Source organism: Perissodus microlepis, chromosome 15 (genome assembly GCF_051167445.1).
Source record: "Perissodus microlepis isolate ML-2025 ecotype Zambia chromosome 15, ASM5116744v1, whole genome shotgun sequence".
Taxonomy (NCBI): Eukaryota; Metazoa; Chordata; class Actinopteri; order Cichliformes; family Cichlidae; genus Perissodus; species Perissodus microlepis.
In genome coordinates this window covers 839,710-863,967 of record NC_140475.1, presented here as the reverse complement: position 1 = coordinate 863,967, position 24,258 = coordinate 839,710, and the positions used below count along the sequence as shown (strand labels likewise).

Genomic DNA, 24,258 nt, shown 5'->3' with positions numbered 1-24,258 from the left:
GGATAAATAACCCGATACGTTTTCAACTGTTAGAGCCCTGACTCAGTTCATGAGATGTGGCTTGAGGTTAAGAGGATGACATTTTATCCACATGCTGGTTGCGATGTTTCTTTCCTTCCCATTTTTGCTTCTTGCTGAACGGGACCCAGATGTTGAACAGTCTGCAGACATGAATTTAAATTTGCCTCCATAACACACAAACACTTGCGAGCTCTCTCCTGCTCCAGCTTTGGTGTACGTGGCAGCTCTGTAGTATTCAGGATGGTAATAATACTTCTGTATTTTTGTAAATTATTCTCATTTTTTGTATATCAAAGACACATTACTATATGTAATTTAAATATAACAGTTTACAACACATCTGTGCCTAAAGGGCTAAATCTAATTGGTCTTCTCTTAAAAACACAGCGACGGTCTGTCTCTTATAGGGTGTTCAATGAGATCACTAACGGCACAGGACAGGAGGACGGAGAAAACATCATCGGTCTGATAAATGTAAGTAAGAGTGACAACACAACACAAATTGACGCACACATTTGAAACCATTCCCACTCTAATCCACAGTACGGTTTATCTGCTTTACGTGGCATCATCTGACCGCTTTATGTCGCGTTACATAACCGCTGACACCCAGCCGGGAGCCAGTGCCACACATCTGCCAGGAGATGGCAGCCTCCACCACGCGCTTAAATAAATATATAACGTTGTCATGAAGCGATGCATGTTTTGCAGTGAGGGGAAGGTGAAAATCCCCGGATAAGACAGTAAACAAGAAGCATGAGAGAGTGTGAGAAGAGAGAGTGAGGAGGAAAACACCGCGACGCTGCTTCATGTGGAGAGAAACACAGAGAGGCTCCATCCAGCAGTGAGTACACCTCTCCATCCTGTCCTGCGGTGTCAGTGTGACATGAACGTCAGCAGGCTCAGTGTAGTCATTTTAAACCAGATTAAAGACGGGCAGGGCAGCAAGTGTGAAGAAACGCTTTCTGCGGCGATGTGAAACTACGGGGAGAAGCGCTGAAAACGCAATAAACTCGGTAGCTGACTTTACACGCGGACACGGCGACGCTAGCGTGTTTTTCGTTAACCTCAGTCTTCCCACGTTAAAGCTCTGGTGATGTGCGATAAAAAAAAAGCACGAAAATACGTTTAATGAGCGATGTGCACGTAAACGTCAGAGGCACGTGCACAGGGAGGCACTCGCCGCCACCCACTTGCCGCGCGACACGGGAAGTCAAACATCTGACAGTCAGGAAGAGTCCAAGCTGAACGCGCGCACGTGTCCAGCGACAACTGCGTAACTTTGTCAGGATTACGTAAACGGCCACCTTTCCCTTTGTTAGTGTGCTAACACTGCTGCTCACCTGAGCGTGAGCTGTTCTTAATTATGTCAGAGAAGTCTAAACTTAGGTGCGTTTGTTTTTACGCAATTTATTATGGCACCGACTATTGTGACGTATTACAGCATTAGAGGGCACACCCTCGGATAAACTAGCACTTGTCAACAGTGGGAAGGAAGAGCTCCATTTTTACAGGTAGAGGTCTCTGACAGAACCAGGCTCATCAAGGGACAGCCATGTAAATGCTGGAGGAGATATGTTCAGTGCATCATGGGAAGTCCCAACGCAGAGTCTGTGGTTCAGGATCAACAGGTTCACACTTAAAAACAAGCTTTACCCAGAAATGGAACTTAGCTACAGAGAAAACATAAAGATGTATTGTTTGAATTCAGTTCAGTTCAATTTTATTTACACAGCGCCAAATCACAACAACAGTCGCCTCAAGGCGCTTTATATTGTACAGTAGATCGTACAATATATATGACCCCCTATGAGCAAGCACTTTGGCGACAGTGGGAAGGAAAAACTCCCTTTTAACAGGAAGAAACCTCCGGCAGAACCAGGCTCAGGGAGGGGCGGGGCCATCTGCTGTGATTGGTTGGTGTGAGAGAAGGAAGACAGGATAAAGACATGCTGTGGAAGAGAGACAGAGATTAATAACACATATGATTCAATGCAGAGAGGTCTGTTAACACATAGTGAGTGAGAAAGGTGAAAAAGAAAAACTCAGTGCATCATGGGAATCCCCGGCAGCCTACGTCTATTGCAGCATAACTAAGGGAGGATTCAGGGTCACCTGGTCCAGCCCTAACTATATGCTTTAGCAAAAAGGAAAGTTTGAAGCCTAATCTTAAAAGTAGAGATAGTTTCTGTCTCCCGAATCCAAACTGGAAGCTGGTTCCACAGAAGAGGGGCCTGAAAACTGAAGGCTCTGCCTCCCATTCTACTTTTAAATACTCTAGGAACAACAAGTAGGCCTGCAGAGCGAGAGCGAAGTGCTCTAATAGGGTGATATGGTACTACAAGGTCATTAAGATAAGATGGGGCCTGATTATTTAAGACCTTGTATGTGAGGAGCAGGATTTTGAATTCTGGATTTAACAGGAAGCCAATGAAGGGAAGCCAAAACAGGAGAAATCTGCTCTCTCTTTCTAGTCCCTGTCAGGACTCTTGCTGCAGCATTTTGGATTCACTGAAGGCTTTTCAGGGAGTTTTTTGGACTTCCTGATAATAATGAATTACAGTCGTCCAGCCTGGAAGTAATAAATGCATGAACTAGTTTTTCAGCGTCACTCTGAGACAGGATATTTCTAACTTTAGAGATGTTGCACAAATGGAAGAAAGCAGTCTTACATATTTGTTTAATATGTGCGTTGAAGGACATGTCCTGGTCAAAAATGACTCCAAGGTTCCTCACAGTGTTACTGGAGGCCAAGGTAATGCCATCCAGAGTAAGAATCTGCTTAGATACCATATTTCTAAGATTTTCAGGGCCGAGTACAATAACCTCAGTTTGATCTGAATTAAGAAGCAGAAAGTTAGCGGCCATCCAGGTCTTTATGTCTTTAAGACATTCCTGCAGTTTAACTCATTGGTGTGTGTTATCTGGCTTCATGGACAGATAGAGCTGGGTGTCATCTGCATAGCAGTGTAAATGTATGCTATGTCTTCTAATGATGCTGCCTAAGGGAAGCATGTATAATGTAAACAGAATTGGTCCTAGCACTGAACCCTGTGGAACTCCATAATTAACCTCAGTGGGTGAAGAGGACTCTCCATTTACATGCACAAACTGGAGTCTATTAGATAGATATGATACAAACCACTGCAGCACAGTACCTGTAATACCTACAGCATGTTCTAATCGCTCTAATAGGATATTATGGTCAACAGTATCGAACGCTGCACTGAGGTCTAGCAGGACAAGCACAGAGATGAGTCCACTGTCAGAGGCCATAAGAAGATCATTTGTAACCTTCACTAAAGCTGTTTCTGTGCTGTGATGAGCTCTGAAACCTGACTGAAACTCTTCAAATAAACCATTCCTCTGCAGATGATCTGTTAGCTGTTTGACAACTACTCTTTCAAGGATGTTTGATATAAAGGAAGGTTGGAGATTGGCCTATAATTAGCTAAGACTGCTGGGTCTAGAGATGCTTTTTGAGTAAAGGTTTAACTACAGCCAGCTTGAAGGCCTGTGGTACATAGCCGACCATTAGAGATAGGTTGATCATATTTAAGATCGAAGCATTAATTAATGGCAGGACTTCTTTGAGCAGTTTTGTAGGAATGGGGTCTAAAAGACACGTTGATGGTTTGGAGGAAGTAATTATTGAAGTTAACTCAGAAAGATCAACTGAAAGATCAGTTTGGTGTTAAGGTTTATAGGGACCTTTTATAAATTCTTAGGTTTGAAATGAGTTCCTTCCAAAATTAGCTGAAGCTCTCCACAGAAGTGGGAGAAACAACTATATCCGAAACATCACTGTGTTATGCCGAAGAGGTCATCTAGAGCCGGACTGCACTTTGATCTAATACCAGTTTATAAGACAAAAGGGTTCAGAGTGTGAAGTGTTTTATCATGAACTTTAACTTTTAGAGAGAGCCTGGCATGTAGTTTTGAGGCTTTGGGGTTAACCTGAATGGTCCAGATTAGCAAAGAAACTCAGTATTTCAGCGAGGCCTGTGAAAACTTTTACTTTCACACGACTGTACCTCTTTTCTGCCCTGAGGTCTTTTCAGATTCAAACCACATTTTGATAAGTTTGTTGACCTATTTTTTTGGCATAGGTGTTACAATATGTGGTCTGGATCTGCTGATCCTTGTTGAATTTCCACAGCCAGCGATTAGCCAGGTTCTTATTTGGTGACCACCATTATTTTTCTATTAGAAAAGTCTTTTTGTTTTTCTTCTGGAAAATATGACTGGTTCTAGTTTGGGCTCTAGCACTGCTTTGTAGGGAAAACAGATATAAGTGACATTACACAGCAGGTGAAGTCCTGGATTGTCTCTTGGGTGCATTTGGGTTAGTTGTTTCCTGTTATTTCTAGTCTTGCTAATCTATGCTAAGCTAACTGTGGCACGCCTCAGAACTCCAAGAAAATGATTCAAATGTAAAATGTCAGAACATCCATTCTCTGCAGTTTATTTCCAAGCACCAGTTAAATTAAAAAAACAAAAGCTAAGGATGAATCCATTAACAAGAGAATTCCCACCTCAACTTTACAATACAGCATTTGGTTTCTCCTAATAGGAATTACAGTGACAGGACAGGTGAGTGACTGTGGAAAAGGTCACAGGTAAATCATGGTGAACATGGTGTAAGAAGCCCTCGGGTCAGGTGTTGCTATCCTTGCTAATACTTAAGGCCTGTAAGTGCTTGCACCTCACATTTCCCACTCTTATGCAAAACTTGTGCAAAGACAATCTGATGAGGAAAAACAAAAGGATTTCAAAGAGATCCAGATTTTCTGTCAAGCACTTGCATCACTTATCAGCGAATCAACTCTTGGCTCTGTATGATGTTACTGAAAGCAGATACCCCGATATGGCCATCTCAGGCATGTAGCTTGGATTCTGAGCCCAGAGGCCCCACCCACTTGCTATGAAAGCTTTTTGAGGGGCAGCCAGTCACAAGAAAGGGGGCTTAGAGGGAGGGTGGAGCTAGAGCAGCTGGTTTCAGAGAGTGCACAGTATAAAAACTGACACATGCAAAGCAACACCAGGAGTGAAAATATGGAGCTGTAAATGACACATATTATCAGCTGTGACATAAATTTGAAAGGAAACTTATATTTGTGTCAGTTTGTAGTATTATTCCTATTGTATTCTATACTATATGGACAAAAGTATTGCAGGACCATCACTTTACACCTACAGGGGCTGCGCGGCCACGGACACCTGTGCCAAATCACCATCGTTAAGCCTGCTGATGGCGTGGCATTACGCTGCTTTGGTTGGTCCACCGGGCAGGACTTTGTCCCACTACATACAACATGTCGCCTGCAGAAATGAGCCCACTTCCCAAACTGCACTTTCTGTAAGAAGAACTGAGTCTAAAATAGTAATAGTGCACAGAGTGCAGTCTTGGTACTGTTTTGGTCATTCACAGCGCAGCACTGAGCCCCCCCTTTGTTATCTGTCGTGGTTTAGACACAAACACAGTTAGTTCATGACAGAGCTGCTGTTTAAGCAGCTGTAGTGCTTATATGCAAGTCTCTTTTTCTCTGGTTTGGTATTAAATATGCAAGGCAAGCGTGATGTTTTGATTTTTTTTCTAAAATTCTCCTAATTCTTCCTAATTCTTTTGACAGCTTGACGGGGATGTGGGAAGGAGGCTCCAGGGAATTCTGTGTAAGAGAGAAAAGGGACAAATAAAGCCCACGGGATCGGAGGACTGCAAGAAGCCTGCAAAGGCAGGGACCTACATCCTTCACAGCCCCGCCTGCTCTCACTGTGGTGGACATTTCAAACCGCTCCGTTCTCGGCCACCCAGGAGAGGTGATGCAGGATTAAATCACATGCTCCCTCGAGAGTGATCCCAAACCACTGCTGAGGCCTCAGGTGCTCTTGACTCTTTACCAGAGGTTAGTGGGATACAAACGTGGAAGAACGCTGATCAACATTAGACACAGTTAATCGTTTTTCAGTGAGGGTGCAGGGGAAAAGGCCCAGCCACGGCCCACGAGAGGCAGGCGACTCCTGCAGCGACAGAGGAGATGGGTAACAAAAACACCAACCTGCCCAAAGGCCCTGAAGCCGAGGCCACACAACCAGACGAAGGGGAACTCATCAGCAGTGCCACGGGTAAAAGGCTTTTGTCTCCATCCTCTTATAATGTCGTTCAAAAGCTGCGTGGCTTTTTAAAGTTTGAGCACTGAACAGATGTTATCATTCTGTTCATGTCAGCGAGTGTAGGCATTTAAAATGTGTTGCTCAAATATGTGATCGAAACACTTTGTCATGTTCAAATAAAGCAGAGTGAGACCCACAGACCTGCAGAGGACTGCTGATTAAGAGCTTTTCAGCACAGTTTAAAGTCTGTCGTGTGTTGGCAGACCCTGACTTCCCACAGACTGTTATGCTGCAGCAGAAAAGGTAAAGCTTGAGGTGATCTCCACAAAGCTGAGCTTGTAATGTGCTAAACAGCTGCAGCTGTCACCTAATGGCACAGTGGTGACATCACAGGATGAGGCCACTTGAGAAAGCTTCTCCACGGCCACAGAAGGCATTCAAGAACTGGTTTTGTCACGGCTGTCAAAGCGAGCCGTGTGGTGTAGAAGGGAGAAAGGACCCAAAACGCAGGCAGTACATGATAACGCTAGTGATGTTTTATTTACACAGTGGAGAGATGGCAAAACAGGCAAAGAGGGAAGACAAAACTAAAGACCTAAACTGGGAAAGCTAAATGACAAACCTGAGAGGGTACCGGAGTGGGGGAGAGACACGGACCAGGACACCGTGGAACACAGACGAACCGGCAACAGGCAGGAGAACACACAGGGTTTAAATACACATAGCAGCAATCAAGGGATGAGCAACAGGAGGGAAACACACCTGGGAGAAATCAAAGCTGACGGGACAGGGGAAACGTAACCTGAACACACTCACATGAGACAGAGACCTTCACAATAAAACAGGAAACTCACAGACACAGAACTGGACAAGACGCTGAACTAAACAGACAGATTCACACACAGTGTGACACCACAGACAGACAGAACACAGAAGTGGGACCAGGGCAAGCACAGAACAGAAACCTAACAAATGGCAATTCGTAACAGAATACATACAATGAACAAAAGCATAAAGAAACATAAAACACTGAGTCGGCAGACTCAGGACCATGACAGGTTTACAGACTTTGAAACTGGTAATAATCCAGACAACAAGCTTTTGTGCCTTTCTGCAGCTGACCGGTCACACTAAAATATTGAGAAAACACTGAAATCTTACTGATTTTATCATTTTTCATATCATGTCTGTGCTTCATGTTTTTAGAAAGTGTCTCCAGAGATGAATCGCAGGGCCCCACCCCAGAGCTGCTGGCCTCCCTGCAATCCCTCGGAGAAAACAACGACTACACGCTGCTGCCACACTCCTTGCACCAGGTGTGTGTGATGGTTTGAGAGCACCTGTGAAGAATATTCCAGAGGGAATTCTCAGTGTCTTTATTTAGTCTGTGTGCGAGAGTGTGCTTACATCCACAGCACGTCCCTGGTTGCACAGTCTGTGTGCAGCAAATCTCAGAGTGTTTGGCGAATGCGTCAGTGTAGCTCGTTACATTTACAAACGGCGTGCAAATGAAAGCTGTGGCTGTGTTTATTGTTTAAAGGGTCAGCTATTTCAAAGTGTTCTGCAGCGCAGGTGTAGGATCTGAACTGGCAGCCCCCCACCCCCCATCTGTGTTCAGCACACATGCTAATTAGAAGCCCGATGAATACAGTGAGGTTTCAGCCCTGCGTTCGCTTTAAAAGGATCCTCGTGCAGCACTTTTCCTGTCACTGTTCCCTAACAACACTCACAACACGGTTCATTTGTTTCAGCTACTGCACTCGTTTGCTTTGCAGCCAGCTGCAGCTGAAACAAAGGGGAAGCTGTTTTGCTTGAAATTCTCATAATGGAAAGGAGAGCCGGGGCAGAATCAGCTGACGTGTAGATTCAAGTTGTTTCGGCAAGTCCGCTGAAAATACAAGGAATTTCTGTTGTTGTGAGGGACGCCACAGAGGCAGTGAATACACATTTAGCAGAAACGTGTCGTAAATGCTGCTACCTGCTGTTTCAGAGCACTGAATGTGTCATTAAATATATTTGTCTGAAAGCAAAGATACCCAAAAGAACTCAGCTACAAAGGCAAACACAGCTAATAAGAAAATGTTGGAATTATCTGGATTTTGTGGGATAGAAATGTTTCTGCTCTCATACACAGATCATTGAAAAATAATGAATTAATGTTTAATATGAGAATCTGCTGGGTTTTAGTAGATTACAGTGGATACGCAGTAGAGCAGCGCTGCTGGCTGTTATTGCCAAAAAAGATGGAGGACAGCTGTGTTTAAAGGGTGGGGTCTCTCACTGTCGGGACTGTTTGTGTGTCGGGCATGACGTTCCTGCTGCTTATTGCTGTTCCCGTTAGGAACAAGTTCACAGGAATGCTGACACATGCATGCTCTTTACCTGCATATCACTGCCAACATTATCGGGACGGCTGTAAATACAGAGCTTCATAAAAATCATAAAAATTATGAAGCTACCACATCTTTTTATTAAAATGTCATCTTCAAAAGACCCAACAAACACTTTCTGGCACTCTTCCGGATGTTGGAACTCATGAACAGGAGGGATGGACGAGGAAAAGGCTTCACATCTGGCCAGATGCTGAATTGCTGTCTCTTCACTAGATGATCCTTTTTCCAGGATGATCTGTGTGATTTATGCTGCTCATTTGTTTCTAATGTTAAAGGCATCTGTGAGGCAGGTACGCCACCACCGACCGTAAGCTGCTGCATGTGACTGTGTGTTTCTCAGGTCGTCTCCGTGGCGGTGGTTCCTGGTAGAGGAGATCATGTGACCCTCGTCTTTGAAAGGATTTAGTGCGACTCAAACAGAAACATACATTCAGTTAGGCCCCAAATGTAGAGTAAGAGAGCTGAAGCTCTGCTTCACAGATGGATGATGACGTGTCAGTGAAATTCTGTCTAATGAAGCATCTTTTTCCCCGTCTCTTCTTTTAGATTGCAGAGGCCTACTCACTCAAACAGGACTGTATCCTTTGGAGGGCAGCTCATATCTCATTGTGACACTTGCAGTCAGTCACTGGTGTTTTGTAACTGAATCATAACTGAGCTAGACCGGCAGGCATTATAATTAAAAAGGGTTTAGGAGCATGTGCAGTACGTACCCTCACCTCGTGTTTACCTTAGCTACCTTAACTTTGGGGCTGGGCGGCTTACAGGGTCAAAGGTAACACTGCTGAGCAAACATTGTTATAATTGAAATGTGGAGGGCAGAAAACCTCAGTAAGGTTTCGTCTTTCTCTTTGTCGACTTAATGCGGTTTTCTGTGTCTCTCAGGCGATGGGTGTTCCCCATGTTTTGGCTTTAGGCCCAAGGGGCTCGCAGTGTTTCCTCCTGCTCTGTTTGTGCTGTTGCTGTGGTGACAGCTATGGGCTGTCTCGCTGTAAGGAGTGTGGTGTGTACGTAATGAGTTAATGTGTGAGGAGACAAGAAAAGAGCCGCAGAGACGGACAGAGGTCCTGATTGATCAGAAAAGGATGAAGTCTGTGAGGCAAAGAGAAACACGTCCTGCAGAGAAAGCACAGCAGAAGCAACAAAGGGAGGGTTGCATCGTGAACACATCATGGCTAACAAACTGACGTGAATGTAGAGTATGAAAACATAGATTCATGTGTCACGTTTGTCTTGGCTGACGGGTAATTTAACCCTCAGTGGTAGCTGGCAGTAGGTTTCTCTGTCACGGTGTTTCATATTTAGCTGATGTTGTTACACCAAATGACATAAATCCCAAAGTTGCTAATTGTTCTAACTGACCGTCAGACTCTAAGCTTATTGATGCCCTTCACTTTGCAGTGCGTCGTTTGTTCCTTCTGTTGTCTTTCTTCTGTCATCGGTCACCAGCTTTCTGAATTTGTCTAAAATTGCATTAAAACAGGTGAATTGAAGCAGTTTGTATTGTCCAAATAATTTCGAGCATGTCGGGACTTAATATTCACTTCATAAAACAGCCGACAATTCAATTTCCTAGTAATTAACATGTAGTTGTTACAAATTTGACGTATTAGCAAAGATGGTATGGTGAAAGTATTTTTAACTGATGGCTGTCAGGGACACAGGTCGTCTTACAGACCTCCTTAAATACACTCTGCTTTTTGTGTTATGGCCTTTATTATAGGGTAGTAATATACAGTCAGTCTTAATTAATTTAAATGTCATGAGACGTCATCTGTATTATGAAGTGCTGCCCAAGTTGATCAGAGATGTCATTTTAGGAGCCAGTGTGTGTTGTGTCTTTAACTGGTCGTGCTGCCAGACCAGTGGGCCATCCAGTTCTTACAGCTAGAGAAGCTCTACCATGAACGCCTGCTCTCCAACCTCACAGTCCTGCAGGAGAACTGGGGTTTGGCATCTTATCAGTCCTAAAAAACACACACAACATATTCTTGTGGCAAAATGAAACTGCGTGTGATTTGCGTGTTGTGCACTTATGTGTTCGCAGAGAGCCAAGAGAGGGAGAAGGACAGCGGCAGCAGCTTGCCTCCTGAGACAGACGGCATGAGCGAGAAACACTTTGAGACGCTGAGCCAGATGTGCAGAACTCACCTCAGGTAAACCACAGTGGGACACTCTCCTGCGTGTCGCATGTGATGTGGCTCCGCTCATACACAGACAGCAGCGAGCCGAGCAGCTCAGTGTCTGAAGTAAATGCATTCATTCCCTCCTTCTGCCGTCATCGCTGTCACACAGAAAGCTTTTAGCACCAATTTTGCTTTAACAATCTGCTGCTATCTTTGTCTCTCTGACGAGGACAAATCAAGAAGTTGAGACTGAGCCACAGTATCGATGATGCGTGAGGATAGAGGGAGGAATGAAAATCTATTTGAATAAGTGTAAATATGAATATCAATATTGCAGGAAGGGCACCAAAGATTTGCCCTGTAGATTCATTTCCGCTCGATGCAGACAGACACCAGGAGTTTGCACGCCGGACGCTGGTGGTCACGCTCTGATCCAGCTGGTATGTTACTGCAGGCCAGAGTCTCTGCAAGCAGGAGGATGTAGTTTGACTGAAGAACAGATGAGAGCCTGACAAATGTCTAAAATTGTTTTCTCATAAGTTCAGTAATATATTAACGTCCTCTCCTCCTCTTTTCTCCTGCTGCCTGCCTGGTCTGTGTTTGGAATCACTCAGACCATCCATCAGTGTGGAACAGGTAGGACAGACCAGCAGCCAGGCTGTTCAGGCTGTTCAGGCTCAATTTAAGACCTTTACTTCGCATTAAAGTTGTCGACTATGTTTCAATCACCAGAACAAGCTCAACACGACACTACAGCCGCATCGTGATGAAGGTAAACACGTGTCTCTGTTCAGAACTGATACCAAAGAATCACCACAGATGATGATGTGTTTAGAAGTGTGGACTCTATGCTGCGTGTTCAGCAGCCTGACAGCAACATTTATGGCAGCTTTCAGTTTGGTGTATTTTACATTCAGAAATAACTGCAGTGAGCTAACTTTAGATATGACAACGTCTGACTTTACAGTTGAACAAAGCTAATAAGATAAGAAGAACTTTATTTATCCTGAGGGAAATTCTTTTGTCATACACATGCTCAGCAAGAGAGACAGAGTAATAAGATATACAATAATAAATAATTATAATAATGGATTGCATTTATATAGCGCTTTTCGGGACCCCTCAAAGCGCTTTACAATTCCACTATTCACTCACTCTCACATTCACACACTGGTGGAGGCAGCTACAGTTGTAGCCACAGCTGCCCTGGGGCAGACTGACAGAAGCGAGGCTGCCATATCGCGCCATCAGCCCCTCTGGCCATCACCAGTAGGCGGTAGGTGAAGCGTCTTGCCCAAGGACACAATGACGAGACTGTCCGAGCCGGGGCTCGAACCGGCAACCTTCCGATTACAAGACGAGCACCCAACTCCTCAGCCACGATCGCCCCAAAAATTATGTATATTGTTACTCAGCATAGGGGCAGCACAGTTCCACGGTGGTCAGCACTGTTGCCTCACAGCAAGAAGGTCCTGAGTTCAATTCCATCATCCGGCCGGGGAGTTTGCATGTTCTCCTGTGGGTGGGTTCTCCCCGGGTACTCCGGCTTCCTCCCACCGTCCAAAGACATGCAGATAGTGGGGATAGGTTAATTGATGCCCATAGGTGTGAATGTGTGTGTTAGCCCTGTGTTAGCCCCCCGCCTCTCGCCCTATGACAGCCGGGTTCGGCTCCAGCGCCGCGACCCTGCAGACGGATGGATTACTCAGCATTTTGCAAAATGTAAAAAATGGGAAAAATATCGTAGCGTGAGTAAAGTAATGTGGTAATATCGTACCCTGCTGAGTTCACCTTTGGGTGCTGAGGTGAACCTTGTGTTCGTGAACTAATGGGACGGTTGGTAATTAGATTTTCACCTATGCAACCAAAACAATGCACAATGAGCGCATCGTGGCAAAGTGTAAGTCATACGATTTTTCCATTTCCGTTCCAGCCAACACGTCAGAAACTACGCACCAGGAGGAAGTGAAGGAACACAGCTTGATTTTGGAGTCAGAGCGTTCATCACCACAGACGGGCTGTGAGGAGGAGGACGGAGATACATGTGAGGAAGGGCAGGAAGTAGAAGAAGAAGAAGAGGAGCAGTGTGAGGAGACACCAGAAGAGGAAGAGGTGAAAGTAGAGTGGCCAACAGGAGTACCTCAGGCATCAGACAAGGACCTGGCCAAACTGTTCCACAAGGAGGGGGTAGGACTGCACTTTAGCTGCCTTTACACCCGCGTTAGCGCCACTCGAGGATATGAAATGACAACAAATGAGTATGTTGTCATGTCAGATATTAAATTAATACTGTACTGCGCAAAACTCTTGAGCCACTCGTTATTTCTTGACGTTTTGTAAGAAAATGGGAATGAAGACGACAGAGTTTGTACAATTCTAGCAGGATTATTTTCCTGTTTTAAGGACATGACTTTCAGATTCTGTTCATGTGCTGCAGATGGGTTTTTGTCTCTGCTACTTTCCTCAAAGCTTTGAGGGCCACGCTGCACACCACGTGCCACGTTTGGGCTAATAGCTCTTTGGGAATCACCTCGTTGGGGCAGAACTAGCACTTTAGACCTATCAGGCATCTTTCATAGACTCAACTGAAGAAAGGGGAAAACTCATTTTATGGAAAGCTGCTGGTAACAAAGTGTCTAAAGATACCATTTAAACTTGGTTCATTGCTGTTGTCTTTGGTCTGTAGACACAACACTGGCTCTTTTTTGTGCTTGAATGATTCATTGGTCCGTGTTAGGCCAAAAACAAGGATGAAGATTCCTCTGAAAACGAGGAACAAGGTACAAGTCAGGGTTGGGCGATTGGACGAATATATCGACTATCGATGAAAGGCTGAGCCCATCGGCGATTACTGGACTGACGCCCAACCCGAGTACAAGTCTGACGCTCAAAGCAAAACATAAAGAAATTTGGATTGGCTCAAGACTTTTGCACAGTACTGCATTGGCACAAATATATTTTCACTTTCCATCCAACACCCTTCATTTATTTCCTTTTCCTTCCTGGCTTGTTTCCTTTATCCTTTCCATTAAAGTCCGCCTGCAGGGAGAAATTCCACATGCTGAGCAGCTCAGTTCTTCCTTGGACACTCCCACGAATCATATCCGTCATCCCTGAATGAGACCTTCATCATTTTTCTGTTGAGAAAGCCTCCACCCATGTTCACTGGTGTGGCCTCACACTTGGGACGTCCACCCTGCCAAGTGTGTTAGATTATTGAGCCAAGACATCATGTTCTGGCTGAACCACTGAGCTGAAGGGGCCTGGTTCCTGCAGGGGTGGGGATGTAATCACAGGATCCAGGCCTTGCATTGATGGCTTCGGGATCATGGCTCATTTAACTAGAAACTTTCCCTTTCTATCAAATTTCACAAGGTTTTGAATGCTTTTCATCAGCAATATTTGTACTTCCTTACATGGTAAATGGCCTGTATTTGTATAGCGCTTTACTAGTGCCTAAGGACCCCAAAGCGCTTTACACATCCAGTCATCCACCCATTCACACACTGGTGATGGCAGCTACATTGTAGCCACAGCCGCTCTGGGGCGCACTGACAGAGGCGAGGCTGCCGGACACTGGCACCACCGGGCCCTCTGACCACCACCAGTAGGCAACGGGTGAAGTGTCTTTCCCAAGGACACAACGACCGAGACTGTCCGTGCCGGAGCTCGAACCGGCAACCTTCCGATTACAAGATGAGCTGCCCACTCTTGAGCCACGATCGCCTCTCTAAACAATTACATGACTCATTTTATAAATTCAGTAGTAACATGAAAAATCTGACTCAAAACCCTCCAAAATATCACGACAAACATTGTGTGACTTGGACAAATGATTTATATGTTCTGACTAAACGCTGCGATGAGCTCAGGCAGCACGTTGGCTGGCTCGGAGAGCCCCACAGCTCTTTCTTACGCCCGTCTTTTATACAAATATAACACTGTCGAACTTTTAATCCCTGGTGGAAAAACTGTTACTCATTTTAGCCAATAGGTGAACCTATATAGATTTCAATTTGTGATGATTACTGGGTGAATGTTGGCCCTGAAGTGGTTAGAAAATTGCAGTTTGTCTTACAGCCAATCAGTGGGTGGATTTTTTTAACAAATGTTAAACGTGTGTGTGCAGGGCGGGGTGTAACTACTGAGACTGACAGTTGTAGTGACGCAGGAAATCGTAGCCAATCCTGTCTGCTGAGGTTCACCTCAGCTAATTCCTGCCTGTGAAATGGACCTTTCCATTGTGATTGTGTTGTTGGTGCTTTCTAAAGCATCTTTCATGAAGCTGTGATGAATAACACGGCCTCATTTATGGCCCCGCCCCTCTGTGAGCCTGGGTCTGCCAGAGGTTTCTACCTGATAAAAGGGAGTTTTTCCTCCCCACTGTTGCCAAGTGCTTGCTCACAGGGAAATGTCCAGTTGTTGGGATTACCTCTGTATTATTGAAGAATCTTTGCCTTACGATATATAATGCTAATGTTTCTGTCTTGGTAAGTAACGTTCCAGTATTTTGTACATAAGTTACTTGGCATTAAAGGTAGCTAAGCAGGTATGAGTATCTCGTGCACCTTTATCAGTCCAGCTCGGTAACCAAGCTTCTGAGCTGATAACAGCACTCTCCACTGCTGTTGAAATGTGGTTCCTTTGGGCCCACAAAAACAGTATGGTAGCAGGTAAAGCTCCAAATGAGCTTTGTCCCTTTTTGGATAAAGTCTGTGGTCGCGAGAGGGTAATTGCTGGCAACCGTGGCGAGTTTTCCTCTAGTATAATTATGAGATTGGAATTTGTGGTTTTGAGTGAATTCTTTTAGATGAGAACAAGGACAAAAGATTTATCAAACCATATGTTTTTCCCCATAATGTCTGATCCTGGCTGTATTTGTGTCCCAGAGTGTGCAAAAAGTCTGTCTGTGTAGAGTTAACTGTGACCAGTGGAACATCGAGTACGCCGCTAACAATGTGGCCTCACACAGTAAATAAAGGCATGATGAGGCTGACTGTTCACTGTCACTGCAAATGGACCCTCTGTGCTGGGTAAAGATGTTGAAAGCAGTTCCTCCCTCTGACCCTTTGAATACTGAGCTTGCCCAATCGTGACTCCCTCCTGAAACACATTATTCAGGCCAACACAGAGAATAATGTCTGCCTCTGTGTGTGCAGCTGTGTGTCTGCTTCTCCCACTAACAAAATCATAAATCACAACTAAATTTTAAAATGTTCACGTCCAAAGCTGTGGATGCTTATAATTACAGGCTTGAATGCCATGACAGTGCTTCTGCTTTGATTAAACTAAAACGACTAATTCGACTCAGGCATTGGTGAAAAAAAGTTAAATGTATGTGAATGAATGTTTTTCTTTCCACTTTCACCAACGTCGTGCTCACAGGGGGTCGTCTGATTGTTGGGCTTTTCTCTGTAGCATTTTACAGTATAAAGTGCTAATGTTTCCGTTTTGGTGAGTAAAGTTTTATCAGCATGTTACTTTTAAAAAGCAGGTATGTGTATCTGTTGCACCTTTATGAATGCAGCAAGGAAGCAACTGCTGCTGCCAATCTGGGAAGGACTGTAAGACGATTTGCAAACATTTTGAATTTTACAGCGAGAAAAAGATTATTCACTAGAAAACTTTGTAGACTGTTGTTAATCAGAGGTGGTTGTCTCAGTAAATTCACCCCGAGTTCAGACTGTGCAGTGCTCAGAGAAATGGCAAAACCCCGCAAGAGCTACAGCTCAGGACTCTCCAGTCCCAGCATGTTAAATGTTAAAGTTCATGGCAGCACAGCTGGAAAAAGACTGATGAAGTCTGGTTTGTTTGAAAGGAGAAACACTTCTCTCAAATAAAAGAACATGGCAGCACAGCTTAAGACTGCTTAAGCTGGTTTTGAATAAACTACAAGACTTCTGGAACGATGTCCTCTGGAGATGTTTGTCCATAACGCACAGCAGCACACAGTTTGGCAAAAACCTAATACAGCAGATTGACACAAACACCTCACAGCAACCGTCAAGCCTGGTGGAAAAGGGCTTATCGTTCCGGCTTTGAATTGCAGGCTGAAAGCGATGAATCTCAGCAGCAAAAGGATCAAGATGTTGGATTGGCCCAGTCAAGGTTCAAATGTCAGCCTGACTGAAATGCTGTGCATGAATGGATGCTCACAGAAAAGTGCACCAAAGTTCGTATTTCCTCCACAGCAGTGAGAGACCACAAAGTCATGCAGAAAATCATTACTTCAACGTAATGCTGCTAAAGGAGGCTCTACAATCACAGGATGTACTGAGAACTTCAGTGTTGGTGCACATAATGTTTAATTATCGTTTTGCATTTTGCCTTCACAAACCGCTCCAGCTCATTGGACGAGACGGTCAGCGTTACAAAGTAATAGGTGTTACTGCCTGTTGTTGGCCCGGCAGCGAGTTCTTCTTTGTTTTAGCACATCCATCAGAATCAGAAGTGATACTAATAATAATGGACTGATACCAACTAACTCTGCGTTTAAAGGTTTCCTCCTCCCCAACATGCACAGAACCGCTGAATGTGACGATCATCTTTTCATTGTTTTTGTCAACATGACCAAACTCCCCAAAGCTGCTGTGCTTCCTTCTTTATGTTCTGTCTCTGTGTCTCCTTCAGAACTCGTCCCCAGACGGTCTGGTTTCCATCCTGAAAAGGAGGAGAGCATCGCTGGACGGGTTACCTCCCCCAAGCAATACTACTAATAAACAAACTTCCAAACGCAAAGTTCGGTTCAGTGAGCCGGAGGACGGGAGCGAGCACGGTACAGTTAGAGCTTCTGCTGCTGCTGCAGTTTGTTTCAGATAGAAAAGGAATTTAAAACGTTTCATGTTTGATGATGGTGAACTCTGCCACGGAGGATCTGACACAGCGTTGGTCCCTTTCTTACAGATGAGGTGGGCGGAGACTCCTGCCTGATCCTGCTGTTGCTGTGCCTCGTTACTGTGGTGATCAGTGTAGGTGGGACTGCGCTCTACTGCACCCTGCTGGACACTTACTCCAACATCTGCACCGACTTCACTCACAATGTCGACTTTTATGTCATGAACGTGCGGAGGCTCGTTGAAGGGCTCGGGCGCTGGCTGCCCTTTCGGACTTAACACCCTTAATCTGCGTCACCCATCATGCAGACAAGAACTGCCAACAATGAGCGGCTGCAGTGCTGAGCTAACATGACGGCGCAGGGACGAAATGTTTAAAGCTTTGATTTCTTCGGCCGTGACTGAAGAGGCGTTTAAACAAAGATACTTGTGAATAGTAATTAATAACTACACTGGTGCTTGTAGCAACACCGTACGGCAACGTGCTCCGAATTTCACCTCAGAATCAAAACGTGGTGACGTGTGCATGTAAGCGTTTAAAAAAAAACCAACTTGTTTACTACGCTCCGTGTGGTTGCCATAGATACCACACGAGAGGGCTCACGTGTCCCGGCTCTGTTTATATAAAAACAGAAGAAGTTGCGGTGTTTGCAGGGCTCCGCTCACGTTTGTAGCAGCAGCTGTAACTTTTGATCAATTTGTCTCATAAGTTCCAGATTTTTGTTGTTTTATTTTTACTTGTGTAGAGAAAAGCTGTCGTTCAAATCAACAGGATCATATGTGTGTGTGTTTTAGGATGATCAACCAAATAATGATTTCCCAGCCCGCCCACATTTTATTTCCTATTACCTTTATTCTGCTATCGATAGTATGGAGGACCAAAAATGCCAAAATATAAAACCACATAGAAATAAAAGACTCAGAGAATGAGTTAATGTGTCCCAAACCTTCTTTTTGTTCTACATCATTATGCAAATTACTGCAGGAGTGATATTTATCTCAGCAATATCCTGAGTGAAGCAGTGGCTGCCAACGATCGTCAATTCATTCGCATCATCTGCAAACTGGTGCAGAAATGTGAAGTAAAATTCACATTGAAAGGGAATAAAGTTTAAAAAATACCTTAATGAATGCAAAATTAAATGCCAAGCTAAATATTAAGGAAAGTAATGATTATTATAACAATTATAAGGATCTATATTTTACTTAATATTTTTCATGATACTTCATACCTTTTTGTTTAAGTTATTATTTTGGCAGGTTTGGTCCTCCACAGTGTAAGGGGTAATAGCTGTGCGCTTACCTCCATTCTTGTGGTTATTCTCTATGTTTCTCTTATCGTAATATGACCAGATGAAGAAGAAATGTTAGACTGTGCTAGACTAGAACCCTATTCTTTTTTTTTTTTTATGACTCAAACTTTATTAGATTTTAATATACACACACAAAAAAAAAAAAAAACACCCAGAAAATAGCAGAATGGACATTCCCAGTAACAACAACAGAACAAATTGAGAATCAATGCATATTTCCATCCCAAAAAAAAAAAAAAAAAAAAAAAAAGGTGATGCCAACATTTCACATAGACCAGATTACAGCTATCCTATTTAGTCCGACCTTAACTACTTTAGCCGGATACGTCACTGACCTGTATGTAAAAAGTAATTAGCCCACTTATCATTATAGTCGTCCAGTCTATTTAGCAGTCTATATGATAATCTTTCGTAAGCTGCCACTTGTCCCAAAGAGATATACCACTGAGAGAAGGTAGGAGTCGATGAGGCCTTCCACTCTTTCACCAGCAGCTTCCTCCCCAGCATAATCGCCGTTTGTACCCAATGAGCAAGAGAAGTGGATAAGTGACTCAAAGCTGAAGGGTCTCCTAATACATAAAGACTGTTCATAAATGGGACCCCTTGACCTACAACCTTCTCTACTACAGTGTGAATATGAATCCAATAATCTTGGACTTTGGAGCACCCCCAAAGCAAATGTAAAAGTGTGCCACTTCCTTGCTGGCATTTCCAGCATGCATCATCAGTCGCTAGACCCACCCTATGCAACCGTGAGGGTGTCCAATATACTCTATTTAAAATCTTAAATTGAACCAATCTTGAGCGTAATTCGCGTGACATTTTTTTCAGATTCCTGAGGATGCTATTCCATTCCTCCACTGTAAAGTTGAGATTTAAGTCCATTTCCCACGTTCTTTTGAGGGACAGTGTGTTAGGATCAGAAGCTAATAAAAGCATTTTGTAATAAGCTGATGCCTCTTGTCCACGCCCAAAGGTTTTTTTGATTTCCTCCAGAAAGTCGCAGCTTAAAGGGAACTTTGCGAATGAACCACATGTATTGGCCATCAAATGTCTTAGTTGCAGATATTTCCAAAATTCCTGCCTAGGTAAATCAAATTCTTCTGCAAGTTTTCCATATGATTTAAATATACTATTTTCATAAAGATCCCCCAACACTGTTATACCTCTCTGAAACCAGAGCTTTCAAAAGAAGGGTAGTTTAGCAATAGCAAGTTTGGGGTTATACCAAATACCAGCAGATTGGTTAAGATATGGATCAAATTTGAATAATTTGGACATTCTTTTCCATACTTCTTTCAAATGAGAAAGTACTGGATGTGATTGGATACGGGGGGACAAATTAGTTGATAAGCTATATAATGGTGTAAATGGCGAGCAAGCAGTACTTTCAATGGAAAACCAAGGAGGCGCTTTCTCAGGGGGTAAGAACCAATGTGCCAAATGCCGAAGAGAAAAAGCATAATGATATAAAAGTAGATTAGGCATCCCTAACCCACCTCTGTCCACTGGTTTCTGCAGTTTTCTCAGATTCAATCTAAGCTTTTTATTATTCCATATAAATGCTTTACAAAGCTGGTCAAACTGTTTGGTGTATTTCAAAGGAACATGGATTGGTAGAGCCTGCAACAAATAATTGAACTTAGGTGTACATACCATTTTGATTACGTTTACCTTTCCCCACATTGAGAGATACATCTGAGACCAACGATCAATATTAATTTTCATATCGCTGAGTAAAGGTTCAAAATTTATCTTTATCAGGTCTGACAAATGAGGCGGGAAGGTGATGCCTAAATACTTAATGCCCTTCTGAGGCCAGGAAAACATACCGGTTTGAAAAAGTGACCTAGGACAATAACTAGTTAACGGAAGGGCCTCTGATTTGGTCCAATTCACCTTATAACCAGAAATAGCTGAAAACGTATTTATTATTGCCTGCAAGGAGTTTAAAGACTTTTCTGGGTCTGATATAAAAAGCAAAATATCATCGGCGTACAACAACAGTTTATGACAGTCTCTCCCTATACTGACACCTGGAAAATTGGGCTTCCTACGAATAGCCACTGCCAACGGCTCAAGGGCCAGAGCAAAAAGAAGTGGAGAGAGGGGATCCCCCTGCCTGGTTCCTCTACCTAGTTCAAAAGAAGGCCCTATTATTCCATTTGTGAGTACTGATGCCTTGGGGTGTACATATATAAGCTGAATCCAATTAATAAAGCTTTTGGTAAAACCGAAACACTCTAAAGTAGCGAATAAATATCTCCACTCGACTCTGTCGAATGCCTTTTCGGCATCCAGCGAAATCGCAGCTATGGGAGAATGGCTGTCCTGAACCGCCCACATAATATCAATTAACCTCCTAATATTATCAGCTGAAGAGCGTGAGCTTATGAAACCAACTTGATCTACATGTACAAGAGAGGTTATTACCCGGTTTAATCGATTAGCCAGAATTTTAGATAAAATCTTACCATCATAGGAGGTCAGACTTATCGGTCTGTAGCTTTTACAGTCAGTGGGGTCCTTATCCTTCTTTAGGATAAGTGTAATGATGGCTTCAGATAGTGAAGGTGGGAGCCTACCCTCTTGAAAAGATTCGTTATAAGTGTTTAAAAGCAGTGGCGCTAGATCTTCTGGAAAGGATTTATAAAATTCAGCCGTATATCCGTCCAGGCCTGGTGCTTTATCAGAGGGCAGGTGTTTAATAACTCCCACTATTTCTTCAACGGTAATGGGAGCGTCCAAATATTTCAGTTGATCCACTGTCACCCTAGGAAGATTTAAAGATAACAAAAATTTCTTTATATCACTCTCTGAAATGCTTGATTCCGAGCTATAAAGATCTTTATAAAAGTTACTAAATATTGTATTAATTTCTTTAGGTTTAAAGAAAAGACGTCCATTATTATCTTTAACAGCTGAGATCATAGCCATAGTCTCTCTCTGTTTAATATATCTTGCTAAGAGCCTTCCGGCCTTATCCCCTTCCTCGAAGTGTTTTTGTCTAGCACGAAATAGAGAAAATTCAGCTTTTTGTGACAGTATTGCATTAAATTCATATTTTAACTTGGTCAATTCATTCAAATTCAATGAAGAACAATCATTTTTAAATTTTAAGTCAGCAAGTTTAATTTGACGTTCTAGATTTTGAAGTTTAGTAATATTTTCCCTCTTTTTAAATGAGGCATACTGTATTATATAGCCTCTCAGGAAAGCTTTTAGTGCTTCCCATGCTACTCCTGCTGAAGGGGCAGTAGGGACATTCGTCTCTATATACAGATTGATTTGTAAACGAAGAGACTCTCTGAATGCTGCATCTAATAGAAGGGTCAAATTAAGTCTCCATCTAGGCGTCCTAGCTGTATCATTAGATAGTAGCATGAGGAGATAAACAGGGCTATGATCTGAGAGGATTATGGTACCAATATTACTTGATACAACAGCAGGCATTAGTGATTGGGATACCAAAAAAAATCTATCCTTGAGAAGGAGTGGTGAGGGGGGAGAAAAAAGTATAGTCCCTTCCAGAGGGGTTTTGTAACCTCCACACATCTATGAGGCCACACGCTTCAGTCAGCCCTTTTAGGGCCCTATGAGCCCTAGAAGCATAGACTGATCTGGAACTCCGATCCAGTACCGGGTCCATAACCTCATTAAAATCCCCCCCCATAATAATAGGGTAATCCCCCATGTCAGATATTTTTTTCTCTAATTGTCCAAAAAAGGATGGATCATCTACGTTAGGAGCATATACATTAGCTAAGATGACCGCCTTCCCTTGAACTTCACACAACATTAACATCATTCTCCCAGGGTCATCCTTACTCTTTTGGATACATTTCAACTGTAAATGTTTACCAATCAAAGTGGCCACTCCTCTGCTTTTACTAGTACCACTGGCTGCCCCTACATATCCCACCCAACCCACGCATAGCTTCTGAGAATCTTGAGGCAACAGGTGGGTCTCTTGAACAAATGCAATGTCACACTTCTTAGATTTTATAAAAGACAATATTTTGTTTTTCTTAATGGGATTATTGAGGCCCTTGACGAAGACTAGAACCCTATTCAAAATAATTGCAGCATTTCATAATCCACAGTGATGAAGCTTTAAATGTAGATTGAGGGAGAGTGGTTTGAAATTCTGCAGACTTCTTTGTGGTCATCACGGTTTGCCATGTGCCGTTAGTAGCTGCTCCACAATCTCAGGCACTTCCCTGTGTCCATACTTTAGGTGCTCGATGTTCTCATGGTTATGTGTACATGTGTGAACCTCTGTTCTAAGTCATGATTTGTGATTACAAACTGAATTCTACTGAAAGAGAGAAAAGGACTGTGTCTGCATCTGGGACCAGATCGAGTTCAAAAACAGGCATTTATGGAGCAGCAGTTGTGTTTCTTGGCTGGTTCAAGCAACACAACAGAAACACACACACCTGTAGACTGTGTATGTGACTGGAACATGAAAGCATGCTCCTTTATAATTTCCTTTATATGAACATTTTCATCTTCTCTTTCCTTTCCAACTTCAGATGTTACAAAGTGACAAACGCTGCCTCTGTGTTGTCAGTGTGGATACTGTTTACCAACAAGTGTTGCATTATGCAATCCGCCTTTATGTTTCTATATGTCTGTTTATTTGTGTCCACAAGGGAACACAAAAACGATTAAATAACAAACAGCAACCATTGTTTTCTTTTTATGGTTACAACAAACAAACAAAAAAATAAAGATTTGTGGTCAATTGTGATTTACGTGGATGTTTCTATAGATCTTTGATCGTTTCCCTTTGTGTAATTTCCATACTTGGCCACTAGATGTCCCTGTAAACCACAGAATCATCAGCCAATAGGTCCTTCACACACAAACTACTGCAGTACTACAAGATGAATATGCTATCAGGGCTGATATAGGCTGTAAATTATTCTGTTAGCAACGCAGTCTGAGCCAGCTGTGGTCAGCACTGTTGCCTCACAGCAGGAAGGTCCTGAGTTCAATTCCACCATCAGGCCGCAGTCTTTCTGTGTGGAGTTTGCGTGTTCTCCCCGGGTACTCTGGCTTCCTCCCACAGTCCAAAGACATGCAGATAGTGGAGCTAGCTTAACTGGAAACGCTAAATTTCCCATAGTTATGACTGCGTGTGTACCCTGCCTCTTGCCCTGGGATAGCTGTCCCTGAAAAGGACAAGCGGATGAGAATCGATGGATAGTTTGTAGATGATCGTTCCTTGTTAAGATAAGATAAGATAAGATAAAACTTTATTAATCCCTCGGGTGGGTTCCTCTGGGAAATTCGGTTTCCAAAAGCACAGCACCGACAGAAGTTACAGTTACAGAATATTATATATATATATATACACACACACACATATATAAATACAGAGACATATATAAATAAAATATACGAAGGGGATAAATAGAATAAATAGGAATAAAAATAAAAATACAAGTGAATT

At 43.2% G+C, this 24,258-nt stretch overlaps 1 protein-coding gene across 1 annotated transcript; it reads left to right on the top strand.

Annotated features, from left to right (window-relative positions):
* The first annotated feature begins 652 nt into the window (after window positions 1-652).
* Window positions 653-23,553, top strand: cnstb (consortin, connexin sorting protein b). The gene is made up of 11 exons (XM_084952162.1): window positions 653-865; window positions 5,655-6,147; window positions 7,342-7,451; window positions 9,075-9,105; window positions 10,390-10,476; window positions 10,576-10,684; window positions 11,269-11,290; window positions 11,387-11,426; window positions 12,588-12,841; window positions 17,285-17,429; window positions 17,558-23,553. The coding sequence occupies exons 2-11, from the start codon at window positions 6,060-6,062 to the stop codon at window positions 17,764-17,766; spliced, it is 1,095 nt and encodes a 364-aa protein (XP_084808288.1). The 5' UTR covers window positions 653-865; window positions 5,655-6,059; the 3' UTR covers window positions 17,767-23,553.
* Window positions 23,554-24,258: the final 705 nt, after the last annotated feature.

What these genes read in the sequence shown, in the direction of transcription:
- cnstb (XM_084952162.1), top strand. Translation starts at nt 6,060, where the DNA reads ATGGGTAACAAAAACACCAACCTGCCCAAAGGCCCTGAAGCCGAGGCC. An exon ending in CATCCATCAGTGTGGAACAG is followed by an intron (nt 11,291 to 11,386) that starts GTAGGACAGACC and finishes TTCAATCACCAG; the next exon opens with AACAAGCTCAACACGACACT. An exon ending in ACAGCCGCATCGTGATGAAG is followed by an intron (nt 11,427 to 12,587) that starts GTAAACACGTGT and finishes TTTCCGTTCCAG; the next exon opens with CCAACACGTCAGAAACTACG.